The sequence below is a fragment of the Protopterus annectens genome, chromosome 13.part0, assembly GCF_019279795.1.
Source record: "Protopterus annectens isolate FY-2018-M chromosome 13.part0, PAN1.0, whole genome shotgun sequence".
Taxonomy (NCBI): domain Eukaryota; kingdom Metazoa; phylum Chordata; order Ceratodontiformes; family Protopteridae; genus Protopterus; species Protopterus annectens.
Window position 1 is genome coordinate 865232018 of NC_056747.1, and position 23608 is coordinate 865255625.

General features: G+C 45.1%; 1 protein-coding gene across 4 annotated transcripts in view; it reads left to right on the forward strand.

The window, feature by feature from the left end:
• Nucleotides 1–23608, forward strand: part of SRSF1 (serine and arginine rich splicing factor 1) — a 117472-nt gene that overhangs the window by 32208 nt on the left and 61656 nt on the right. For all 4 annotated transcript variants that reach the window (XM_044054585.1, XM_044054586.1, XR_006362591.1 and 1 more), the window contains exon 2: nt 17874–18073. In XM_044054585.1, the coding sequence (XP_043910520.1) occupies nt 17874–18073 (200 nt within the window). The remainder of the gene's footprint in view (nt 1–17873; nt 18074–23608) is intronic.

Below are 23608 nucleotides of genomic sequence, written 5' to 3' on the forward strand. Positions count from 1 at the left end.
GGGCCTGCAGGGGACGGCAGTGGCGGCCTAACAACCAGAGAAGTACTGCCACAGATCCAGCTACGACCACTTCCACAGGACAGATACAATGACTTGACTCTGATACCGCCTACCAGGGAACAACTGGAAGCACCCTTGGGCGGAAAGCTAGCCTTATTTTCCGTAAACTGGCATTACATTACAGGAGACAAATGGATTTTACAGACAATAGACAAAGGCTACAGGTTTCACTTCCACACTCTACCAAAACAGAGAGGAAAGCCAAACCTACCACCAAATCAAAAAACAAACGCTCTAGCACAAATCAACCATCTACTAAGGATGCGAGCTATAGAAAAGGTACCTCTTATGGAGCAAGGGCAAGGATTTTACTCCAGACTTTTCCTGGTACCAAGAAAAGAAAACCAATGGAGACCTATTCTCGACCTGTCCGCTCTGAACACATATCTCATTGTTCCAAAATTCAAAATGCTGACCCTACAGCAACAACTTCCCATGCTGGGCAAGGAGTCTTGGCTGGTGACTCTAGATCTCAAGGAGGCATACCTGCACGTCCCTATACGACCAGATTGCAGAAGATACCTCTGATTTCTTGCAGGATCAGAGCATTATCAATTCTCAGCTTTGCCCTTTGGCTTATCTACTGCGCCCAGAGTATTCACGAAATGCCTGGCATCAGTAATTGCTCATTGCAGGCTTCAGGGAATTCAGATTTATCCATACCTGGACGACTGCCTAATACAAGTGGACAACAAGACCAAATTAACAAAAGATTTGGAAAAGGTTATACAACTACTGCAAGCCCTGGGATACACAGTCAACATGAGAAAGTCTAGACTGGTACCATCCCAAAGGATAACATTCTTGGGGTCAGAACTGGGCACATCAAATCAGATGGCATTTCTCACAGCAGAAAAGCAAAAGCAACTACCACTCTATTTCATGGCATTAACAACTCAGAACCAGCTTACAGCAAGGAAAGTCCTGCAAGCCCTGGGTTACATGGCATCCTGCATAATATTGATTCCACAGGCCAGGCTGCATATGAGAAAGTTGCAATGGTACCTAAGGAATGTATGGTCTCAACACAAACACAGTCTAGAAGCCCAGATTCCAATAATACCATGCCTGAAGCAAGAATTCCTGTGGTGGGCTCAGGCCTGTCAGTTGAACAGGACTGCCTTTCCACAAACCTCAACCAAGCCAGACTATCACCACGGACGCCTCAGACCTAGGCTGGGGGGCACACATGGTGGGCAAGTGTATACAAGGCCTATGGACACAAGACCAGCTGAACCTACACAAATCAAAAAGAGATGCTGGCAGTGAAACAGGCACTTCAGACATTCAGACCTTTTCTTCAACAGGGTCACTTTCTGATAAGGACGGACAACACCACTGTCATGTGGTATATCAACAAACAGGGAGGCACGCACTCATACCCTTTATGCCGGATGGCAATGGACCTGTGGAATGTGGCCCTGAACCTCAACATTCAACTCCAGGCCAAATTTGTGCCAGGAAAAGAAAATATACTAGCAGACACCTTAAGCAGAACTACCACGGATGCCCACGGATGGATGCTGCATCCGGACCTCTTCAAAACCATTACAAAGAAATGGGGACTACCAGAAATAGACCTGATCGCATCCCCACACAACCATCAATTGAGGAAAGTCTGCACAAGGACATACCACCCTCTTGCTTGGAAGGTGGACTCCCTATCCTTCAGTTGGGAAAACTTGACAGCATATGCATTCCCACCTCTTCCTTTGATGCACAAAGTGCTACTGAAGATCAAAGAAGATCACCCAAGGATCATCCTGATAGCTCCAGACTGGCCGAGGCAGCATTGGTACCCGCTACTGAGGAGCATGTCTCGGACACACGCATGGCCTCTACCTGTAGTTCCTTTACTGCTAACACAGAACTACTACAAGATCCTACATCCAAACTTGAAAACACTACAGCTAGCTGCTTGGAATATTACATAAAGCAAAATAATCCACATTTATCTCAGAGGGTTAAAGACATTATCCTGGAGGCTAGAAGACCCTCCACAAGGAAGACTTATTCAGCCAAATGGAAAAGATACCTCATTTGGAGTACAGCAAAAGGAGAAGATGTATCATTAGCAAACATATCTAACATCCTGGAATACCTAGCAGAACTTTTCCACAATGGCCTGTCTTACTCCTCCATTAAGATTCATGCATCAGCAATTTCAGCAGAATACAACATGGATCCTCCAGTCTTCTCTCATCCTCTACTCAGGCAGTTTCTGAGAGGAATTAAAAATGTAAAACCTCCAAGGAAACCACCTTTGCCTACATGGGACCTTAACTTTGTGTTGGAAAAGTTAACACTTCCCCCTTTCGAACCAGCAGCAACAGCAGAATTACAATTATTATCTTGGAAAACTGCTTTCCTGCTTGCAATCACTTCAGCAAGAAGGGTTTCCGAATTACAGGCATTAATGGCAGTACAGCCCTTCCTTATCTTCCATCAGGATAGAGTGTCCTTGAGAACTAACCCTACTTTTATGCCAAAAGTGGTCTCCAGGGTATCATTGAACCAAGCAACCCATCTACCAACATTCTTCCCCAACCCACAGAACAGGGGGGAAAGGCTACTGCATACCTTGGATGTGCACAGGCAATTGCGCTACTATCTGGACAGAACCAAGACCAGCAGAAAAACTGACCAGCTTCTGGTAGCATATGCAACAGGAATGGAAGGAAAAGCAATTTCAAAACAGACAATCTCAAAATGGATAGGAAATTGCATTAGATTTTGTTACTCTTTTCATGGAAAGACATCTCCAGAAAACATCAGACCTCACTCCACAAGGGCTACAGCCACTACTACAGCTTTCCTACAAGGAGTGGCTACCAAAGACATTTTAGAAGCTGCTACTTGGGGCTCCGTGCATACATTTGCCAAGCATTATAATCTACCTTTATACAGATCCCGAGCAGGTTTTGCAACTGCTGTTTTGCAAGGGATCTTAGCTACACCATAATCTTCTTAGTGCCTCCTCCCCCAGTTTGGCTATGGTATTCTACCCATATGTTAGGACTGCAGATGCATCCTTGAAGGACATAGTACAGTTTTGTACCTACCATAAATGTAGATGTCCGAGAGGAATGCATCTGCAGTCAGGATTACCCACCCTCCTTCCCCTCTGTGGTACTCCTAGGGTATTTGCCCATCTTTTAGCTAGCTGGGGGAATCTATTATGGTGTATTTGTTTGTATATATGTATATACATGTTTATATTGTTTGCTCTCTACTGTTTGGAACCATTTGCATTTATCCAAATTTAGCCTTCCTAGAGGGCACCTGGGGCAAGAAACACTGAGGAAAATGGCGTCGGCTGATGCCTTTATACCCAATACACAGCAGCGGTGACGTCGGGTGAAGTGCGACATCAGCCGAGGCCAGACCCAGACTTTGGAATCCGGCCGACCGAAGGGCTGCCTGAGGCAGGACAACCCATATGTTTAGGATTGCAGATGCATACCTCTCGGACATCTACATTTATGGTAGGTACAAAACTGTACTTTGTCCCATATTTTCTCCAATTTTGATTGTCTTCACTGTGTTCCATGGATCCCTTTTGATGCTTTGTAAGCTCTCTGCGAACCATGGCTTTTCCTGTAGCAGGCAACTGGGTAAATGTCAGGAAAATCCTACTAGGGAAGCTGAACTTTATTTGGGGTTAATCGAGTCTCTGATGGGAAGTGTGTACCCAAGAACAACTGAATGCTGTAATTAAATCCAAAAGGTGCTTCAGCAAAGTATTAATTTAAGGGTGTGCACACTTGGGCAACCAACATATTGTAAGTTTTTTACCCTAACAGGTTTGTTTGTTTTTTCAATTGAATTGTACAGGTTATATGTCACATTATAGGTGGGAAAAGTTTTGAAATTATTTGTTGTGGTTTCAATATCATACAAACTTGGTGTTTTAACAGGGGTGTGTACACTTTTTATATCCACTGTACATAAATGCATGCCTGCATTTCGGCAGGTAACCATAAAGTGGCAGTCAAGCTCGCATGTGCTTAGTGTTTATACTGTAGAACAAGCCTTTCGATAGCTTCTTAAAGGTATGTATGCATGCATTGATCTACAGATCCCAAAAGATTTTGGGATTTGTTGCTTCTATAATTATTCTGTTGGCCAGATTTCATATTAGGAAAACTCATTGGTCTGTTTGCATTCGTGAGCACCCTTTATCTTTTCAGATCCCTGTATTGGGTTTGTAAGGAGGTAGGTTCTGTGGTGGGTTGACCAGATTTCCTTCTGTTCAGGTGTTGCAGTATTCTACATGTGGGTTTACCCTTCTTCCTTCTAGTTCATCTGGCCAGGATTCAAAACATTTTCAGTCCTTCTAGGTGTGTCGGATGTCTGACGTGGCAGCAGAATAGTGGGCATAAATGTGATGTCTGCAAGCACAAGCCCTCAGAACCTTTCAGCTGCCAGTTGTATGCCAGGTGCTCCTGCTTTTCGTGGATGTTGGATCAAGAAAAATTCTTCTAATTACCCCGTTGGCGATCCTTTCAGTCCTACTGTTTTTTTTTTTTTTTTCATATAGTCTGTTCATGTCATCCAGAAAGGGCAAGTGTAAGTGTGGCTGGCAGATTCCCCACAAAGACGCCCACTGTCAGTCTCTCTCGTTAAGGTAGTGAACACGACCATGATAACTGCACTATTTGTCAGTCTTTCTTCCCTAAGAACTTGCGTCACTGTCTTCAGGGCTTACATTTGTACCTAGAAAACCAACGACTTAAACAAATAGCATTAGAGATGGGCGCTGCGTCCGATGTCCCATCGGAGCCGAAAAGAGGGTCAAGACCTTGCGGCCTACTTCAGCTGTGCCTCTACCGATCATTCCTCAGTCTGTGGCAGACACAAGCCATTCTGCTTCCACCAGTGTGGATAAAGTGGGTACCTTCTTGGAAGCCGCACAATCTTGAGCTGACTGCACGTCCTTGGTTTTACCGGTGTCTTCCTTAGACTCGGGGGGGGGGGGGGGGTTAGTGCTTTCTGTCTGTATATCTGATTCTGCAGCTGCCACCCCTACACCTGACTAGAGGCTCTTGCCCAGCTAGGCCTCTTAAGAAAAAACAAACATTTATCTCCTTCTGAGAGCATGCCAGATTTGGCAGGCTTTCAGCTAAAGTTTATTTTAATGCCTTCATGGCCCTTAGGCCTACAACTACAGGGATCCCTATCTCTGCAACCCCCCCCCCCCCAGATATGGATCTCCAGAGAAAGGCCCTATTGAGCCTGACTCCCCAGTAGAAGATCTAACCTTTGGGGAGACCCAACATCATGAAAGACCACTTTAAGTGGGAAGCTTAAGATATGATGGAAGTACAAAAGAGGTTTTATGACCTTTGTACAGATGGACTCCCCCAGTCCTTCTGCTACCGCCCCCCCCCTTCAGCCGGCCTTGCTGGATGCCTTTACCTCTACTTCTGTCAACCCTGACTCCCAACCTCCAGCCCCTCCGAGAGCAGATAGACTCTACAAAGTCCTTGCGACAGAGAAATTTCTGATTTTAAAATGCCCTCCAGCTGACCCAGCCACTGTCTTCATTTGTACTGATAGGGCTTCCAAGCTGCTCCCTACCACTCTCATTCTAGCTGGCAAGGACAGTAAAACAATGGAAAGGTTGTGCAAGAAAATGTACACTTCTACCACCTTGTCGTTCAGGGCCACTAACTACCAAACTCACATGACCAAGTATTCCTTGGCACTCCTGGACAAGGCCACTAAGGAATTGGCTGACTACCCAGATTGTGCAGCCAAAGCCTCCTTGACCTCCCTGCTAGCTCTCACCTCTCTGGTGAATAGGCACTCCTTAAGATGCAGCTGACACCTCAGCCAGGTCAGCTGCATCAGCTTCTGCATTAAGACTATATTCTTGGCTACACCTTCAGCCCCTCCCTGATGACTTCAGGGCAAAACATATTGATGCTCTTAGGATTGTACTCCAGAATCTGTCTGGTATGCAGAAAAGATGGACCATGAAGGCCTGTCCTAGATCTCTCTCTCATCTCGGTCTCTTCGTAAAGGTTCAGGATGCTCACTCTTCCTACCTTTTTTTTCCTTCCTTCTACCCCAAGGATTTATGGCAACCCTAGATATAAAGATGCCTACCTCCACATACCAATAAAGCCCACCTTCAGGAAATATCTCCTATTTCTGGCAGGCTCATCACATTCTCAGTTTTGTGCCTTGCCCTTTGGGCTTTCCACTGCTCCCAGTGTATTCACAAAATGTCTGGCTCTAGTCATTGCTTACTGCAGGGCAAAGGGCATCCAAGTATTCCCCTACCTAGACCTAATTCAGGCACCCGATCAGAACACCCTGGCCCTTCTGTCCCTCCTGCAGTCTCTGGGTTTCCTTTATAAACTTACCAAAATCTCACCTGAAGCTTGCACAGGACATTGTCTTCCTGGGTTGCCAAATACAGACGGGCCATATGAAGGCCTTCTTACCACCAGAGAAGGTGGTGTCAGTGTCGCACCACTTACTGGAAGTCCAAGCTTCAGAATTGACAGCAAAGCAGTTTCTGAGACTTTTGGGTTACATGGCAGATACTATACCCATGGTGCCCTTAGTACGACTGCAAATGAGGAAACTACAATGGTATCTTTGGTCAGTGTGGACTCCACTCCCATCCCCCTAGAGTTCAAGGTTCCCCTCCTTCCCTGCTTGAAGCAGGAATTGCCGTGGTGGGTGGAACAGGTGACCAAGAACACAGGAACCCAGGCCTCCCTCTTCAAGCACCCACACCCTCCAAGACTTATTCATGTGGGTGCCTCAGACCTGGGATGGGAAGCAACCCTAGGATTCAGAAAAGTGCAAGGTTTGTGAACAGACACAAACTAGAACACGCAAACGTCAGAAATGAGAGCAATCCTCTTTGCTGTACAGGCCTTCCTACTCCTATCTAGAGAAAGGCGCCTTCAAGATATTCGAGGAAAACACCACAGTCCTATGGCATCTCAACAAACTGGCAGGGGCAAAATCTTGCTGCCTGTGCAGACTAGCTCTGCAGGGGCAAAATCTTACTGCCTGTGCAGACTAGCTCTGCAGGGTTGGGATATGGCCATGTCACAGGGAATTCCTACATACACTCCCTGCAGAACTCCTAAGCAGGATAGTCTCAAACAACCACAAATGGATGCTTCAAAGAGATGGTTTCCTGAATCTCGTCTGCAGGCGGGGTATACCTCAAATAGACCTGTTCGCCTCCTCCATAAACCTGCAACTCCTTGGTTACTGCATCAGGACACCCGACCCCAAGCTACTGGCAATGGATGCCTTCTCAGTGCCCTGAAAGGGGAAACTTCTGTATGCATCCCCCCTTCCCTTTGATTCAGTGGGTATTGCTGAAAATTCAGCAGGACTCGCCAAAAATCTTGCTGGTGACTTACTACTGGCCAAGACTGCACTGGTTTCCCCCTCCATTTGTCCAAGGGCAACCACCACAAGTTACCCCCCTCAGTGGACCTGATCACACAGCACAAGGGGACTGAGATTCACTCTGTGGCTGATAGGATTCTGATCCCCTTCAGACACCTGTACAAGGACGCGCTAAATTGTCTTGCAGGAGGCCAGAAAACCAAACTGAAAAAAATCCTATTTGGTGTCGCAACAGACAGTTGGACCCTCTGGAAAGCGACATTCCTCTAATACTGATTTGCCTGTGTCAACTAATGCAGACAGGATAGTCTCTAAAAGCACATTTGTCTGCAATTTCTGCCTAGTTACCTATGGACTCTCCCCTTGCATCCAGACTTCCAGCTAAACTTTTTCTCAAAGGCGTACTACACTTGAGACCTCTCAGGAACCCCCCCCCCTTCCCTGGGATCTTAACTGCGTATTAGAGACTCACTTCAGCCCTCCTTTGAGCCAGCAGGCAAGACTCCCATAAAATTTTGCACACGGAAAACTTTTGTTGGTAGCTCTGACCTCAGCTAGAAAGGTCTCAGAGCTGCAAGCTCTTAGGGCTACACAACCCTTCTTAGTCTTCCAACTTGACAGGGTGACTGTCAGGACAAATCTGTATTCACACCCAAAGTAGTGAATGACCTGTCCTTGAACCAGGCCATTCACCTGCCTACCTTTTTTCCTCAACCCACTGGGGGATAGTGGGAGAGTACTTCATTACCTAGATGTCCACAGGCAACTTGGGTTTTACCTATGTAAAACCAAGTCAGTTAGGAAATCAGGCCAGTTGTTTGTCTCCTCCCACCCCCAGGGCTCTGGGGAAAGCAGCGACCAAGCAGACATATCGGCCTGGATTTCCAGGGCCATTTAATTTTGTTACCTTCACCGTGGAAAGACCTTGCCGGGCAATGTCAAGCACACTCCGCCAGAGCAATGGCCTTTTCTGGAGCCTTCTTTAGAGGGCTAGATACCAACACCATACTTGAGGCATCCACGTGGTCCTCTGTGCACACCTTCACAAAGCACTACAAGCTAGACCACATGTCCAGAGCCACGGTTGGGTTTGCCAGGGCTGCCCTACACTGATTCCTGTAAACCTCTTCTAGGCCACCACCCAATTCTCACTGAGCTTTGGTACTCGCCCACATGTAGAATACTGCAACATTGGAATAGAAGAACATAGAAAAGTTGCGTAAAATCTTACCGTAACCATGGATGTCCTCTTCTTTTTGCAGTATTCCTTCTCTCGCTCATGTCAGGTTGCACTTGCTCACCTGGGTGATAGTGGATAGGCTATGCCCTTATAGGACTGGCTCCAACTGAGCCTTTTTAGGTTCTGAGGGCTGGTGCATGCAGATGTCACTTATGGCCCACGCTTCTGCTGCCACGTCAGACGCCCGCACCTAGAGGGACTGAATCTTTTTTGAATCCTGGCCGTTATGGTAAGATTTTACACAACATTCCTCCGCTTTAGTCTCGTCAGAACAGTTGCATCAAATGAGTGAAAGTGTACAGTCTGTGGGACAAATAGAAGAGACAAAAGCATATAAATGTAAGAGATAGACTGGATTGAAGGTCTTCCAAGCCTTTTTATTACTATCTGGTCTCTGGGACCCTGAGACCTATGCAAGTTATTAGACACCACAGTGCATGGTGTGGTACATAAATAAGGGTACTGTATCTTGCCCCTTTTGCTGTGATTAGCCTGATAGGTAGGTAGGTATCTTAAAAGTTGACACTTCATACACTGAAATACAAAAAATTGTATCAACTACCTAGCTGGACTAGGACAGCAAATGCAAAATGCCCCAGATATCTTTAATTGAACCATTTGTGGCAAATGCCTCTTGCTTGCCTCCTTTCAAAACACAGTTAAGGAATCCTACTCTGGAATCTTAAATTTATGCTAGTAAAAAAAAAAAAGTTATTTTTGGACCAGCTCGTAAGGTTTATTTTTCTGACTTCTGCAAGAGAGGGGTATCTTAAAATAAGTTTGTTTTGGTTGTTTTTGTCAACTCCCCCCCCCCCCCACCCCCCACCCCCTCCAAAAAAAAAAAATTCACTGCATGTGCTTTTAGGCGTGAAAGGATTTGTTGTCCGAAGTGGTTAGTTTCCCTTGAACTAGATTTCAAGCATCAGTGTTTTCTTTCCTGAACACAAATGAGTTGCTTGCGTCTGTCTACAGGCAGTAATACCCATAATCGGGTAGCTACACTGGACATCTCTAAGGCAGCTTAGAAGAAATGTCTGTATTTATTTAATTTGCTCGAGGTTGCAGAATAGATAAATGGCGGTTTAGGAAGTCTTCATCCAGTGCCACAGGAACTACAGCTCACAAGTCCTCTGCAACTGCCACACAACTCTGATGTAACTTAAACAGAACATAATTCTTCAGGAAAGCCGGTCAGCTGTCTTCTGTGAAGGTAAACGAAAGACTACCAGTGCTCCAAGACAACCTTATTTGAAATGGTTGTCTCATTAGTTTCTCTTGTGTAATTTTCTTTGTGATTTACAATGGATCCTGTAAATGTGCTTATGTTGTACTACTGTTAAATGCATAAATATCTCACTGTATCTCAAACTTGTAAATGTTTACTTGTCAATGTTTGTGGAGCTTTTCTCCCCAGGCCTCTGCTGAAAAAAGGACTTGACCAGATGGACTTTCCGGTAAACAAGTGAAAAATAAATATTTTTAGCCACTTCTAGGCAGGGTTGAGGCTTCACTGTACTAGGGCTTTGGCTTCTTCTGTGCCTTTTTGAAAAGGGTAGACTCCAGCATCGTAGAGCATACTTTAACCATACATTACAAACTGGATTACTTTTTCAGGTCCAGAACAATCTTTGCTTGGACCATCTGTTTTGTTTCTATCCCTTACTAATCTATCACAATAGCTTAGGTTACTGCAACGGTGTCCTAATAATTAACATAGAACAGTTGATGAGTTAATTTACTATGATGATGATAAATTTATGTAGTTTAGCATTGTTGCGATATCCATGCCTTCTGTCTACCTCTTAACAAATTTCAAATAGTGTCAACATTACTGCATCTTGGCAGAACAAATGTTTATCATGAAATGGTTGTGATTTAAAAAGTCCATCTGGCCTAATTAATAGGACTTGAGCCAAGTGAAGTAGCTTAGCCAGTAAAGTTTGCTTTATGCTAGTATGAGAGGTTTGTGTAATGGATGCATAATTTAAAAAATGAAAGTGAGCCCCACCTGTTGTCTTTGATTATCAGACATAACCTCCCCTATCCTCTTGATTCTGCAGAGCAGTTTTCTGAAACCATTCTGAGGCTGATTAAGAGATCCATTCTGTTTTACAATCCATTTGCATTGGGACACGTTTTGAAGTCTTTAAGCTTGTTGTGAGACCTTGTGCTTGGTAGGACATCACTTTTTGGTGGGAGAGTTTTGAGTTACAAAACTTGTTGGCCCTCATCCGTTGTAAAGAGTTTTACAAATGTTCATGTCTAGTGTGGCCGCAGCAACTTTAATATGAATATTATGCATGGCCTGATTTAAACTAAGGCACGTCTCCTCTCTTGTGTAGCTGTCTCAAATGGGTGAGCAGCAGTAGTGTAGTTTGAGTAAAAGTCCGTAAGAGAACACATTACTGTTTTGCCCTTCTGCAAAAAAAAAAAAAAAAAAAAGCCCTTTTCAAATGTGTAGTTGCACTATATCCAAAATGTTGTGGGTTAAAGCATATTCTAACAAGTATTTTGCTGTTGTCTTCCTGAGATTCGTTTTTCCCCTGAGCTCCTTCGCAAAGTGTTAGTTGTGGTCTCTAGGTCACTCTATGGAGACGAGGCATGATGGTGAAGGGTACGTGAGGTAGCCATCGTGGTGATGTCCTTCAAGGATGCAACTGCAGTTATGACATATGGGTTGTCCTGCCTCAGGCAGCCCTTCGGTCGGCCGGATTCCAAAGTCTGGGTCCGGCGTCGGCTGATGTCGCCCTTTCCCTGACGTCAGAGCGCCTGGGGTATAAAAACGTCAGCCGACGCCACCTTCAGTCTTTCTTGCCGCGTGGCGCCCGAAGCAGAAGCAGTTCGCAAGTGCCGGTCGACCAGCTCCTGTGTTTTCAGCTACCGAAGTCTTCAAAAAAGCTAAGTACCCCGTTGGGGACCTTTTCTTGCCTCAGCCGATGTCAGATAAAAGTGAAAAAGTTAATAATTGTTTAACTTGTGGGGAAACAAATACCTCATAAGGATTTCCACTCTTACTGCTTACCCTGCCTAGGCCCAGAACACAACGTCTCTGCCTGTGCAGCTTGTGCCTCTTTCAATAAACGCACTCTTAGGCGTCGGTCAGAGTTTGCACAGGATTATTTGGGGGAAGATTTCTGTTGTATCATGCCATCGGAGCTTCCGACAGCACATTTACCTAAAAAACGGAAGGATAAGGACTGACACCCGCGGTCTCGGCCGACACCACGCTTAGGCCTACCGCGAGTGTCTCTGTCTCTTCTGAGCCGGTTTTGCAACCGCTGCAGACCAACGACACCGCTCCACCGGTTACTTCGGTACCGGAGGCCAGCTCGGTGCCGATTCATGTTCTCCCCTCTGAGACCGTAGCCCAGGATATTTCTGACACCATTTCAGTGGATAAGACTACTCCAGCACGTGGGGCTGCCAGGCCTCCAGTGTCTATTTCCACTAAGGCCTACACACGTGCTAAAGCTGCCAAACAGGCTAAGTCTCTCTCTCCAAGATCTGTTTCTCTGGGATCCACTTCTGTTTCTCAAATTTTAAGTTTAGCTGAGGACCTTATTTCTTTAATTAGGGGTTCACAGCCTCATCCAGATAGAGGCTCTCAGCCGCCTTCTGACAAGAGGCCTAGGGTTGAGCAGGTAGATTCCCAGTCCTCCGATGAGGCCTCAGGTGATTCTGCACATTTAGACTACCAGGAGGAGGCCTTCCCGGCCTACGAGGATTCTGATGCGGAGGAATCTATTCCCTCTGCTTCTCCTCCTGAGGAGTTTTCCTTTGGGGAAACGCTTCATTCCATGAGGGAATACTTCAAATGGCAAGGCCAAGAATACTCAGATTCTAGGAAAAGATTAAGGGAATTTTTAAAGCTACCTCAGCATAGACCCTTAGCTATTCCTCCAGTTTTAAATGTTTTAGATATGTACTTAGACTCTAGTGTTTCCCCTGACTCCCTCTCCCCTGCTCCTGTCAAGCCAGACAGGTACTACAGGGTCCCAGACACACACCAATTTCTGTACAAGGGCCATACTGCTCACCCTGAAACTATTTCTCAGGGGGCCTTAAGGGGTTTCCTCCACTACTGCTAAGAACCCACTCCCTTCGGAAAGAGATTCTAGGGCTTTAGAAAGGTGGGGCAAGAAAGTATATACATCTTCCACCCTTTCTATGCGAGCATTAAATTGTCAATTTCATATGATTCAGTATCGGGAATAAATGTTGGATGACTTGCAAAAGAAACTGGCTTCCCCTGAACCGTTAGATAGAAAGGGGTCACAGGAATTGGTTCATAATACTAAGCAGGTTAGCAGCCATTTCCTTCGGTGTGGATATGATGCATTGGAAGCTTCATGTAGAGCAGCAATGACTTGTGCGGTCATACACAGACATGCTTTGTTAAAGGAACAAACATTGCCAGACCATGTGAAAATTAAGCTTTTGGACGCACCACTAGAGAAACATAAGCTATTTGGTGCTACTGCACAAGAGGTTTTAAAGAAAATAGAGGAAAAGGCAAAATCGGTGCAAACAGTCAAAGATTTCCTCCAGGTACAGCCTCCAAGATTCAGCAGGAATTGGCCTTCTAAGCATTGGTCCTTTCCTGACGCAGACAAATTTCAGAGAGGCAAAAACAGACGTGGTAGAGGGCAAACTCGAGGCTCCTACAGAGGACGTCAATGGCAGCCTCCGAGCCAGAGAGGTGGGGCAGGACCTTCCACTGCTCCTCCAGGACAGTCTCAATGACTTGACTTTGACTCCGCCATCCAGGGCACAATTAGAAGCACCTTTGGGCAGAAAATTATCTTTATTCTCACAAAATTGGCACAATATTACAAAGGACAAATGGATACTGGAGATAATAGACAAAGGATACAGATTCCATTTTCATACACTGCCAACAAGACATGGCAGGCCAAACCTGCCACCAAATCAAAGGGCAGAGGCACTCAAACAAATATCAAACCTACTTCAAATAAGAGCAATAGAAAAGGTTCCTTCTGCAGAACAAGGACAAGGATTTTATTCAAGACTGTTCCTTGTTCCAAGAAAAGAAAACCAATGGAGACCCATTCTGGACTTGTCCGCACTGAATACTTGCCTTATTGTGCCAAAATTCAAAATGCTGATTTTACAGCAACTCCTTCCCATGCTGGGCAAGGGGTCTTGGCTGGTAACTCTGGACCTCAAGGAGGCATACCTGCATGTCCCAATCAGACAAAGTTGCAGAAGATACCTCAGATTTCTTGCAGGCTCAGCACATTATCAATTCTCAGCATTGCCCTTTGGCTTATCTACTGCACCCAGAGTATTCACGAAATGCCTGGCATCAGTAATTGCACATTGCAGACTTCAGGGGATACAAATATACCCTTACCTGGACGACTGCCTTTTACAAGCGGACAGCCAACAAGCCTTGTTAAAAAAAAACTTGGACTATGTCATTCACCTACTGCAGGCCTTGGGATACATAGTCAATATTCAGAAATCAAGTCTCGTACCATCCCAACAAATACCTTTCCTGGGTGCCACACTGGACACAAACACCCAGATGGCGTTTCTGACAAAAGAAAAACAAAAACAATTACCAGAATACTTCAGAAGATTGGCAACACACACCCAGATGACTGCAAGGAAAATCCTGCAGGCCCTGGGTTTCATGGCATCTTGCATTCTTCTGATTCCACATGCAAGGCTGCATACGAGGAAACTACAATGGTATCTAAAAAGTCTATGGTCTCAGCACAGCCACAGCCTGGAAACATTGATCCCACTCATTCCGTGCCTTCAAAAGGAATTTCTGTGGTGGGCTCAAGCAAGCCAGATAAAGGTCTGCCTTTTAGCAAGCCTCATACAAGTCAAACCATAACGGACACCTCAGACCATGGATGGGGGGTGCACATGGAGGACAGATGCATTCAAGGACAATGGACACAAAGAAAAGCACCTGCATGTCAAGCAAAAAGAAATGCTGGCAGTGATGCATGCAATCAAGGCCTTCGAAAAGTTCATGCATCAGGGCCATCTACTAATAAAGACAGACAATACCACAGTTATGTGGTACATAAGCAAGGAGGTACCCATTCCTACCCTCTTTGCAGACTGGCAATGGATCTCTGGGATATTTCCCTACAATTGAAAATAGAGCTACAATCCCAGTTTGTACCAGGGAAGGACAATGTTCTGGCGGACAGCCTAAGCAGAAACATCATGGATCCACACGAATGGATGTTGCATCCAGACATTTTCTTACAAATAGCTCAAGCATGGGGAAGTCCGGATATAAATCTTTTTGCCTCCCACTTCAATCACCATCTGAAAAAGTTTTGCACAAGGACATACCATCCTCAAGCATGGAAGGTGGACACACACTCCTTCAGTTGGAACTCTAACACTATGTCTTCCCACCTCTTCCTTTGACCAAGGTGTTACTAAAGATCAAGACAGAGCAACCGAAAGTCATACTGATAGCTCCAGACTGGCCAAGACAACACTGGTACTCACTGCTACGGAGCTTGACGCACACCAATCCGTGGCTCCTTCCTCAATGGCCACTTCTTCTGACACAGCACAATTACAGGGCACTACACCCCAGCTTGAAAACATTGAAGCTGACAGCTTGGAAGATTCCATGACTATTACTCAGGATACACTTTCCAAAAGGGTAAAAGATATCATCCTGGAGGCGCGCAGACCTTCCACTAGAAAAACATACTCTGCAAAATGGAAGAGATTTCTTATCTGGAACAGCAAAAAGGGTCAAGACCCATCAGTGATGAGCATTCCACAGATCCTGGAATACTTGGCTGAAATGCTCCACAATGGCCTTTCATATTCTTCCATAAAAATACATGCTTCAGCAATAATTGCAAATATAACACTGATCCGCCTGTATTTTCTCACCCATTGCTAAGACAGTTTCTAAGAGGTATAAAGAACATCAACCCTCCAAGGAAACCACCAGTGCCTGCATGGGACCTCAACTTCATGCTGGAAAAATTAACTCTTCCTCCCTTTGAACCAGCAGCATCTTCAGAGTTGCAATTTCTGTCTTGGAAGACAGCCTTCCTTCTGGCAGTAATCTCAGCAAGAAGAGTCTGAGCTACAGGCCCTTATGGCAATACAACCATTTCTCATTTTTCACCAGGACAGAGTTTCTTTGAGAACCAATCCGTCATTCATGCCAAAGGTGGTATCCAGGGTGTCCCTGAATCAAGCTATTCACCTGCCTACCTTCTTTCCCAATCCTCAAAATAAAGGAGAGAGACTTCTGCACACCTTGGACATGCACAGACGGTTGTGCTACTACTTGGACAGAACAAAGTCTTTCAGAAAATCTGACCAGCTTTTTGTAGCTTTCGCTGCTGGATTGCAGGGAAAAGCAATTTCCAAACAGACAATTTCTAAATGGATTGGAAATTGCATTCGATTCTGCTACTCTTTTCATGGAAAAACTGTGCCAGCTGACATCAGGCCACATTCCACCAGAGCTACAGCCACCTCCACAGCCTTTTAAGAGGAGTGGCAACAAAGGACATTTTAGAAGCTGCTACATGGAGCTCCGTGCATACATTTTCCAAACATTACAACCTGCCTTTATACTCCAGGTCCAGAGCAGGATTTGCCTCTGCAGTCCTGCAGGGCATTTTAGCTACACCATCTTTGTCTTGGTGCCTACCACCCCCAGGTTGGCTATGGTATTCAACCCATATGTCATGACTGCAGTTGCATCCTTGAAGGACATAGTACAGTTTTGTACCTACCATAAATGTAGATGTCCGATAGGTATGCAACTGCAGTCAGATTTTCCCTCCCACCTACCCCTCTGTGGTATACCTTTGGGTTTCTACCCCTCATTTTAGCTACCTGGGGTAATCTTTTATGGTGTATTTGTTTTTATGCTGTTGTACTTGTCTGGAATTTTTTCTCTCTTTCAAAATTTAGCCTTCCTTAGAGGGCACCTGGCATCTGGGGCAAGAAACACTGAAGAAGATGGCGTCGGCTGACGTTTTTATACCCCAGGCGCTCTGACGTCGGGGAAAGGGTGACATCAGCTGACGCCGGACCCAGACTTTGGAATCCGGCCGACCGAAGGGCTGCCTGAGGCAGGACAACCCATATGTCATGACTGCAGTTGCATACCTATCGGACATCTACATTTATGGTGGGTACAAAACTGTACTTTCTTTCGACTTTTCCCGGTTAGGTGTCGCCACAGCGGAACTCCAGTCTGCTAATGATTGGCAGTAGATTTTTACAGTGTCGAGTTGCCAGCCCAACCTTCAATGAAGGCACACCCATTCACGTAGGTCTTTCGAACGCTACTCTACCGCGGGGAGGACATGCAGACTTCGCACACAAGGCGCTCCAGCCGAGAATAGAGTGGGAGAACCTCTTGCTGTGTGGCGACAATGCTCCCGCTGCACCACCACGGCTTGTAAACATTTTAAATGGCTACTCTTTAAAGGTTCTATAAGCAGAACCCCAAGGTACTAGATATGAATGCTTAAGATTACTTGTCTGTAAATCTTAAGAGCTGTAGTTGCTGTAACCCATCGGCCATCTTTTATCACTTGTATGTGTGCTTGCCCAGTTTCCTCTCACTGGAGGCAAGAGGGTGACATTGGAGAGCAGCACAAGAATATTGTATTCAGGGTGTTTCTAATTCTAGAGGGATTGTTGATGAGCTCTGGTTGTGCTAAAGATGAGTCGGGTGGGTCATCACCCAAGTATTTATTATAGTCTTACAGATGTGTACTCTGATGCAGCTTCAGTGTTCGTTACACAGCTGTGTTCAAAGTGAGTAACCCTGTTCTGTAAATTCAACAATGTGGCTAGTGCAGAGAGAGAAACTTTCTGGGAGTTGTGCAGGACTCGAGCTTTAGACTCTGTTTCTATATTGCAGGTCAAAGTAGAAAACTAAAAGTTGCAATTAAGTAAAAATGCTTTGGTCTGCATAACTTGCTCTTATCAGTCACTGCTTACAAGTAGCTTTTATCCTTGGGTGTTCTGATGTGCTTTCATGTCCTTCCACCCAAGCCATTTAGTTTGCCCCATCACATTGGAATTCTGTCATTGGTGCAGAATTTTACTGATTCTGTATTTTTATGGGTGACTGTGATGTTCAGGCTTGCTTGCCTGGTTTGAAAGTCAATTTAAACCTTTTCTCATTGTTTGCATTTATTTCCTCCAGGGATGCAGAAGATGCTGTGTATGGTCGTGATGGTTATGATTATGATGGCTACAGATTACGGGTTGAGTTTCCAAGAAGTGGAAGAGGTACTGGAAGGGGTGGAGGTCCAGGAGGTGGTGGTGGAGGCAGTGGTGGTGGATTGGGAAGAGGAAGATATGGACCACCATCCAGGCGTTCAGAGTATCGGGTAGTAATTTCAGGTAAGAGTAAGTTTAAAAGGTGGTGTGAATTCACTTTTTGATATGTACTCTGTGTAGTGTATTTTCAGTTTGGTATTCATTTGCTTTACAACTTGCACAGGAAGGTGGAGAAATGTGCCATTATGTAAATGGCAAAGGAGATGCTCTTGTTACAAAACTCAGAACATCTGCCCCGTTATGACCACTTTGTGATGCTTAAGCTGCAGGAGGGTTGGAAATGAGAAGGTAGACCGTAAGTAGTGGTTCTAATGCTCTGGGTTGCACCATATTAACAAGTGTACAAGTTCCTGTAGGGGTAGGTTCCTTGTTCTGTATTCTTAAGCACTGCAGAAGTTGGTAGTTTCAGGGTACATGTCTAAACTAGACGTGCAATTTAAAATTTAATGTTGAGAATAGACTCCCCATGTTTTGACAAATACAGGGTAGCATTTATGTTTTGGTTAGTGGAAGTGTCAGAGCTGCAAGTTTTTGGACTGCAACTACTGAAATAAGTAAATAAGGTAAATATTTTTGAGGGGGGGGGAACTATTGTTGACTTGAGCGTGACAGGTGACTTTATGTTACAACTGCAAGAGTAGCTTATTTGCATGCCAAGATTTGACCGTTGATAGAAGACCAGTCAGCATCCCTGTTGTAGTTTCCACATCACTTATGAAAGCAGATCAGCAACTGTTTACTATTTTCTTTGCATTGCTTAGTGAAAAATGCAGCAAGAGTTCATCTTAAACCTGAAACATTTGGTAATGCATGCAGTGTGTACTAACTTCTTGTTTCATGTCAGTCAAAATATTATTGAGTGTTTACTGGTGTGTTTCTGGCAATAACTTGTTTTCAGCAGAGGTCCAGGGAGAAAAGCTCCACAGGATGCACATCGCAAGAGATCAGTTTTTGTCTTTTCCCGGTTAGGGGTGGCCACAGCAGAACTCTGGTCTGCTAATTGGCAGTGGATTTTTATGGTGCAGAGTTGCCCGCCCAACCTTCAGCGAAGGTACGCCCATTCACGCATGTCTTTCTAATGCCACTCTATCAACGGGCGGACATGCGGACTCCACACAAGGCATTCCAGCCGTGAATCGAACAGGAAAACCACTTGCGAGGCAACAAAGCTACCGCTGCACCACTGTGTATCACTCATAATACAATTATACAATGATAAGAGAAGTGCACCTCAAATATAAAGGAAATATGCAAAATAAATGCATTTTAAGATGTGTATGAAAGTAAAGTTGTATAGGAAATGCAAAACTGAGTGTGGAAAATGGTAGTGTTGGTGGCAGAAGGTGAAATTTTCCCGCTTGCAAAGTCACACGAGAGGAAATGAGTGGAATGTAATTAAACAGTATGGTGTAGTAGTAGGGGAGTTGTAGGCCAACGATGGGAATTGGAAATAGGTCAGATGTTCTTCGTTCCACATTGCTGCAGTCCTTACTATTGGGTAGTCCGCTGTCCAGTATACCAGAGCGTCGGTCAGGGCGCATTAGACTGACGCCAGTGGTACTCGCATGACCGACGCCATATCCTCAGTCTTTTGCCGCATGGTCCGATGCAGAAGCTGTTTTGAGAGTGCATGTTGGCGCTCTGAAATATTTCCGCCGGAGTTTCAGACCGAATCAGAGTTGGGGAACATTTTGGTTTTTTCTTGCCTCAGTATTTAACCGGATGTCAGAAAAAGTGAATAACTGTATTTCTTGTGGGAAACAGATACCTCATAGGGATTACCATACCTTGTGTATACCTTGTTTAGGGCCTGAGCACGACGTTGTTGGATGCCGCTCTTGTGCTAGGTTTAACAAACGCACTATTAAGAGACGGTTAGACTGTGCCAGGTTAGTGTTTGGGAAGTGTTGCAATTATACAATGCCGTCGGATGCTCCGACACCCGCTTCGTCCAAGAAGCGCAAGGACAAAACACCGAAGCCTAGGGTTGATGAACCGGCAGTCCCAGACGTCGGTTCTTTAGAAGGCTCAGTGGAGCCAGAGGTTTTGCAAGGAGTTTCTATGGAGTCTCAGGCAGAAACTTTACTGTTACAGGATGTGACTTCTTTGAGAGGTAGGCCAAGTTCAGCTTCAGTGTGGGGGCTTCTCCTAGCATTTCGGGTTCTGTACCTAAGAAACATATGCTTAAAATGGCAGAAGATTTGATTACTATGACTAGAGGTTCTATGCCCCCTCCTGATAAGAGGCCTAGGGTGGAACCGGAGTTTGATAGTTTTGAACAGTGTTCAGAGGCTTCTGAGTCTTCTGCGGAAGATTTGCAGGAGTATCCTCCTTATTCTGATTCTGATGTGGATGATTCCACTCCTACAGCTTCTCCTCCTGAGGATTTCTCATTTTCAGAGACTCTGCATTCCATGAGGGAGCACTTTAAATGGGAAGGCCAGGATTACTCTGATTCCAGGAAAAGGCTTAGGGAATTCTTGTTTTTACCCCAGCATAGGCCCTTAGCTATACCTCCTGTGTTGAATGTGGTGGAAGATGTTTTTGCAGAGGCTTCCCTGAACCCTGACTCTTTGCCTCCTGCTCCTGTTAAACCTGATAGGTACTATAGGGTGCCCAAGCTCATAAGTATTTGTTTAAGAGTCCTAGACCCAGAAACTGTTTCTCAGGGGCCTAAAGGTGTTAAGGCCTCTGTGGTCAAAAATCCTGTTCCCACTGATAAAGAGGCTAGGGCTTTGGATAGGTGGGGAAAGAAAGTGTATACTTCTTCCACTCTAGCCATGAGAGCGTTGAATTGTCAGTTTCACATGCTAAAATATCAAAATTATCTCCTTTCACAATTGAAATCTAAGGTGGATGCTTTGAAGGTATTGAGTGTAAAGAGTTGCTGGATTTGGTTCATGTGTCTGAACAAGTGGGTAAGCATTCTTTGCAATGTGGTTTTGATGCTGTACAGGCCTCCTCGAGGGTGGCTGCCACTAGTTCTGTTCTTCGCAGGCATGCCTGGTTGAGGGATCAGAATTTAGCTGAGCATGTTAAGACTAGGATTTTGGATGCTCCTTTACAGTCTGATGTGTTGTTTGGTTCGCCTGTGGAAGCAGTTCTAAAGAAAATGGAGGACAAAGCTAAGTCTATGCAAACTGTTAAAGATTTTTGCAGGTGCAGCCACCAAGTTTAGTAGAAATTGGCCTGCTAAGGGGTGGACATATCCTGCTTATGATTCCCAGTCTAGGGGTAGGTCTAGACGTGGTAGGGGCAGAGCTCAAGGTTCTTTAGGCCTAGAACAGGGAGTTCACCTGCTCAGACTTCTGGTGAGGGCGGGTCAGTCCTTTCGTAAACAGACCCAATGACCTGCCTTTTCAGCTGCCAGTAGATTCTCGTCTGGCAGCTCCTTTGGGAGGAAGACTGTCGGTTGGCAAAGAAGATTGGGATTTAATTACTCAAGACAGATGGGTGTTGGATATCATTCACCACGGTTACAGGTTTTATTTCCATACATTGCCCCCTTTCAAAGGCATGCCAGACGTTCCTCCTCCACAAAGAAAAGAGGCTCACAAGCAAATTTCTCAGTTACTCCAGCTGGGGCCATTCAGCCAGTCCCTGTATCAGAAAGGGGCCTAGGATTTTATTCTCGCCTTCCTAGTACCAAAGAAGGGGAACACGTGGAGACCAATTTTGGATTTATCTATCCTCAACACTTATCTGGACATTCCCAAGTTCAAGATGTTGACGCTACAACAGCTTTTACCTCTACTGGGCAAAGATCACTGGATGGTAACTTTAGATCTCAAGGAAGCTTACCTTCATGTGCCTATAAGACTGAGTTGCAGGAAGTATCTGCTTTCGAGCTGGAAATTCTCATTATCAGTTCTCTGCATTGCCCTTTGGCTTATCTACTGCTCAGAGTATTCACAAAGGTTCTGGCTCCAGTGATAGCTTACTTCAGGCTAAAAGGAATTCAAATCTATCCTTACTTGGACGACTGCCTGATTCTGGCTCAAGAAAAGGAAGACCTTCTCCAGCATCTGGAATATGTTATAGCAGTGCTAAGATGCCTAGGGTATTCTGTGAACGAAATAAAGTCCAGTCTAGTACCCTCTCAAGACATGTGCTTTCTGGGTGTGAGACTGAATACAGCAGCCCAGATGGCCTTTTAACCCCGACAAACAAAAGAGTCTATCACTTTACTTCCATCAACTATCTCATCAGTCCGTGCTGACTGCAAGGACAGTCCTTCAAGCATTAGGGTTCATGGCATCTTGTATTCTGGTGCTTCCCAATGCCAAACTGCATATGAGGAAGCTACAATGGTATCTCAAAAATGTATGGACACAGCACTGCCAGGATTTGGACACTGTCATTCAAATAATACCTTGCCTTCAAAAAAGAATTTTTGTGGTGGGCTCAGGAATGTCACCTAAACAAGGGACTCTCTGTGACCCGCCAGAGGCGGTCAGATTTTAACGACAGATGCCTCGGACATTGCTTGGGGAGCTCATCTAAATGGAAAGTGGATACAAGACAAGTGGCCTGCCAGACTACAGCATCTACATATCAACATGAAGGAGATGTTAGCAGTCCAGTTTGCATTAATGGCTTTCAAGGAGTTACTTCTTCCAGGACAGGTGTTGATTCTAACAGACAACACAACTGTCATGTGGTACGCCAACAAGCAAGGGGAACACATTCTTATCCTCTATGCAGGCAAGCAATGATTTTATGGGAGACTGCGCGAAGCTTGCAACGAACTCTTCAGGCAAGGTTTCTGCCGGCAGCACAGAACTCCTTAGCAGATGTGTTAAGCAGACAAATCATGGATCCCCACGAGTGGAAACTGGATCTTCATGTATTTCAGAAATTGACAGTGTCATGGGGAACTCCAGACATAGATCTGTTCGCTTCTCCACTAAACCACCAGCTGCCAAAGTTTTGCACAAAGGGGTTTCATCACACAGCTTGGAAAGTGGATGCTCTGTCTTTCAGTTGGAAGAACCTTCATGTGTATGCCTTTCCACCTCTGCCTCTTCTTCCAAAGGTGCTATTAAAAGTCAGACAAGACAAGCCAAGGATGATTTTGATAGCTCCAGATTGGCCTCGGCAACACTGGTACCCACTACTAAGGAGTCTGGTAAGGAAGCCTCCATGGCCTTTACCTTGATTCCTCATCTGTTATCTCAGGACGGTCATCTGCTCAATGTCAAGCTTCACTCTCTTCATCTAACAGCCTGGCATATTCTGTTTTGAAACACAGCAGGTCTCAACTTCCTCAACAAGTTTTAAATGTGATTATGGAAGCTAGAAGACCTAGTACAAGGAAAGTGTAAAATGGAAGAGATTTTATTTTGGAGTACAGCAAAGAATTTGGAGATTTCTGAGCCTAATTTGAGTGTGGCTCTTCAATATCTTACTGAGTTATTGGACAAAGGTTTGTCCTTCTCTTCCATTAAGATTCATGCTGCAGCAATTTCAGCTCACTATGATTGTGACCCACCATTGTTTTCGCATCCTTTGTTCAAGCAGTTTCTTAGAGGGGCAAAGAATATAAGACCCCAATGAGCTCCTACTCCTGCTTGGGATCTCAATTTTGTGTTGGAAAAA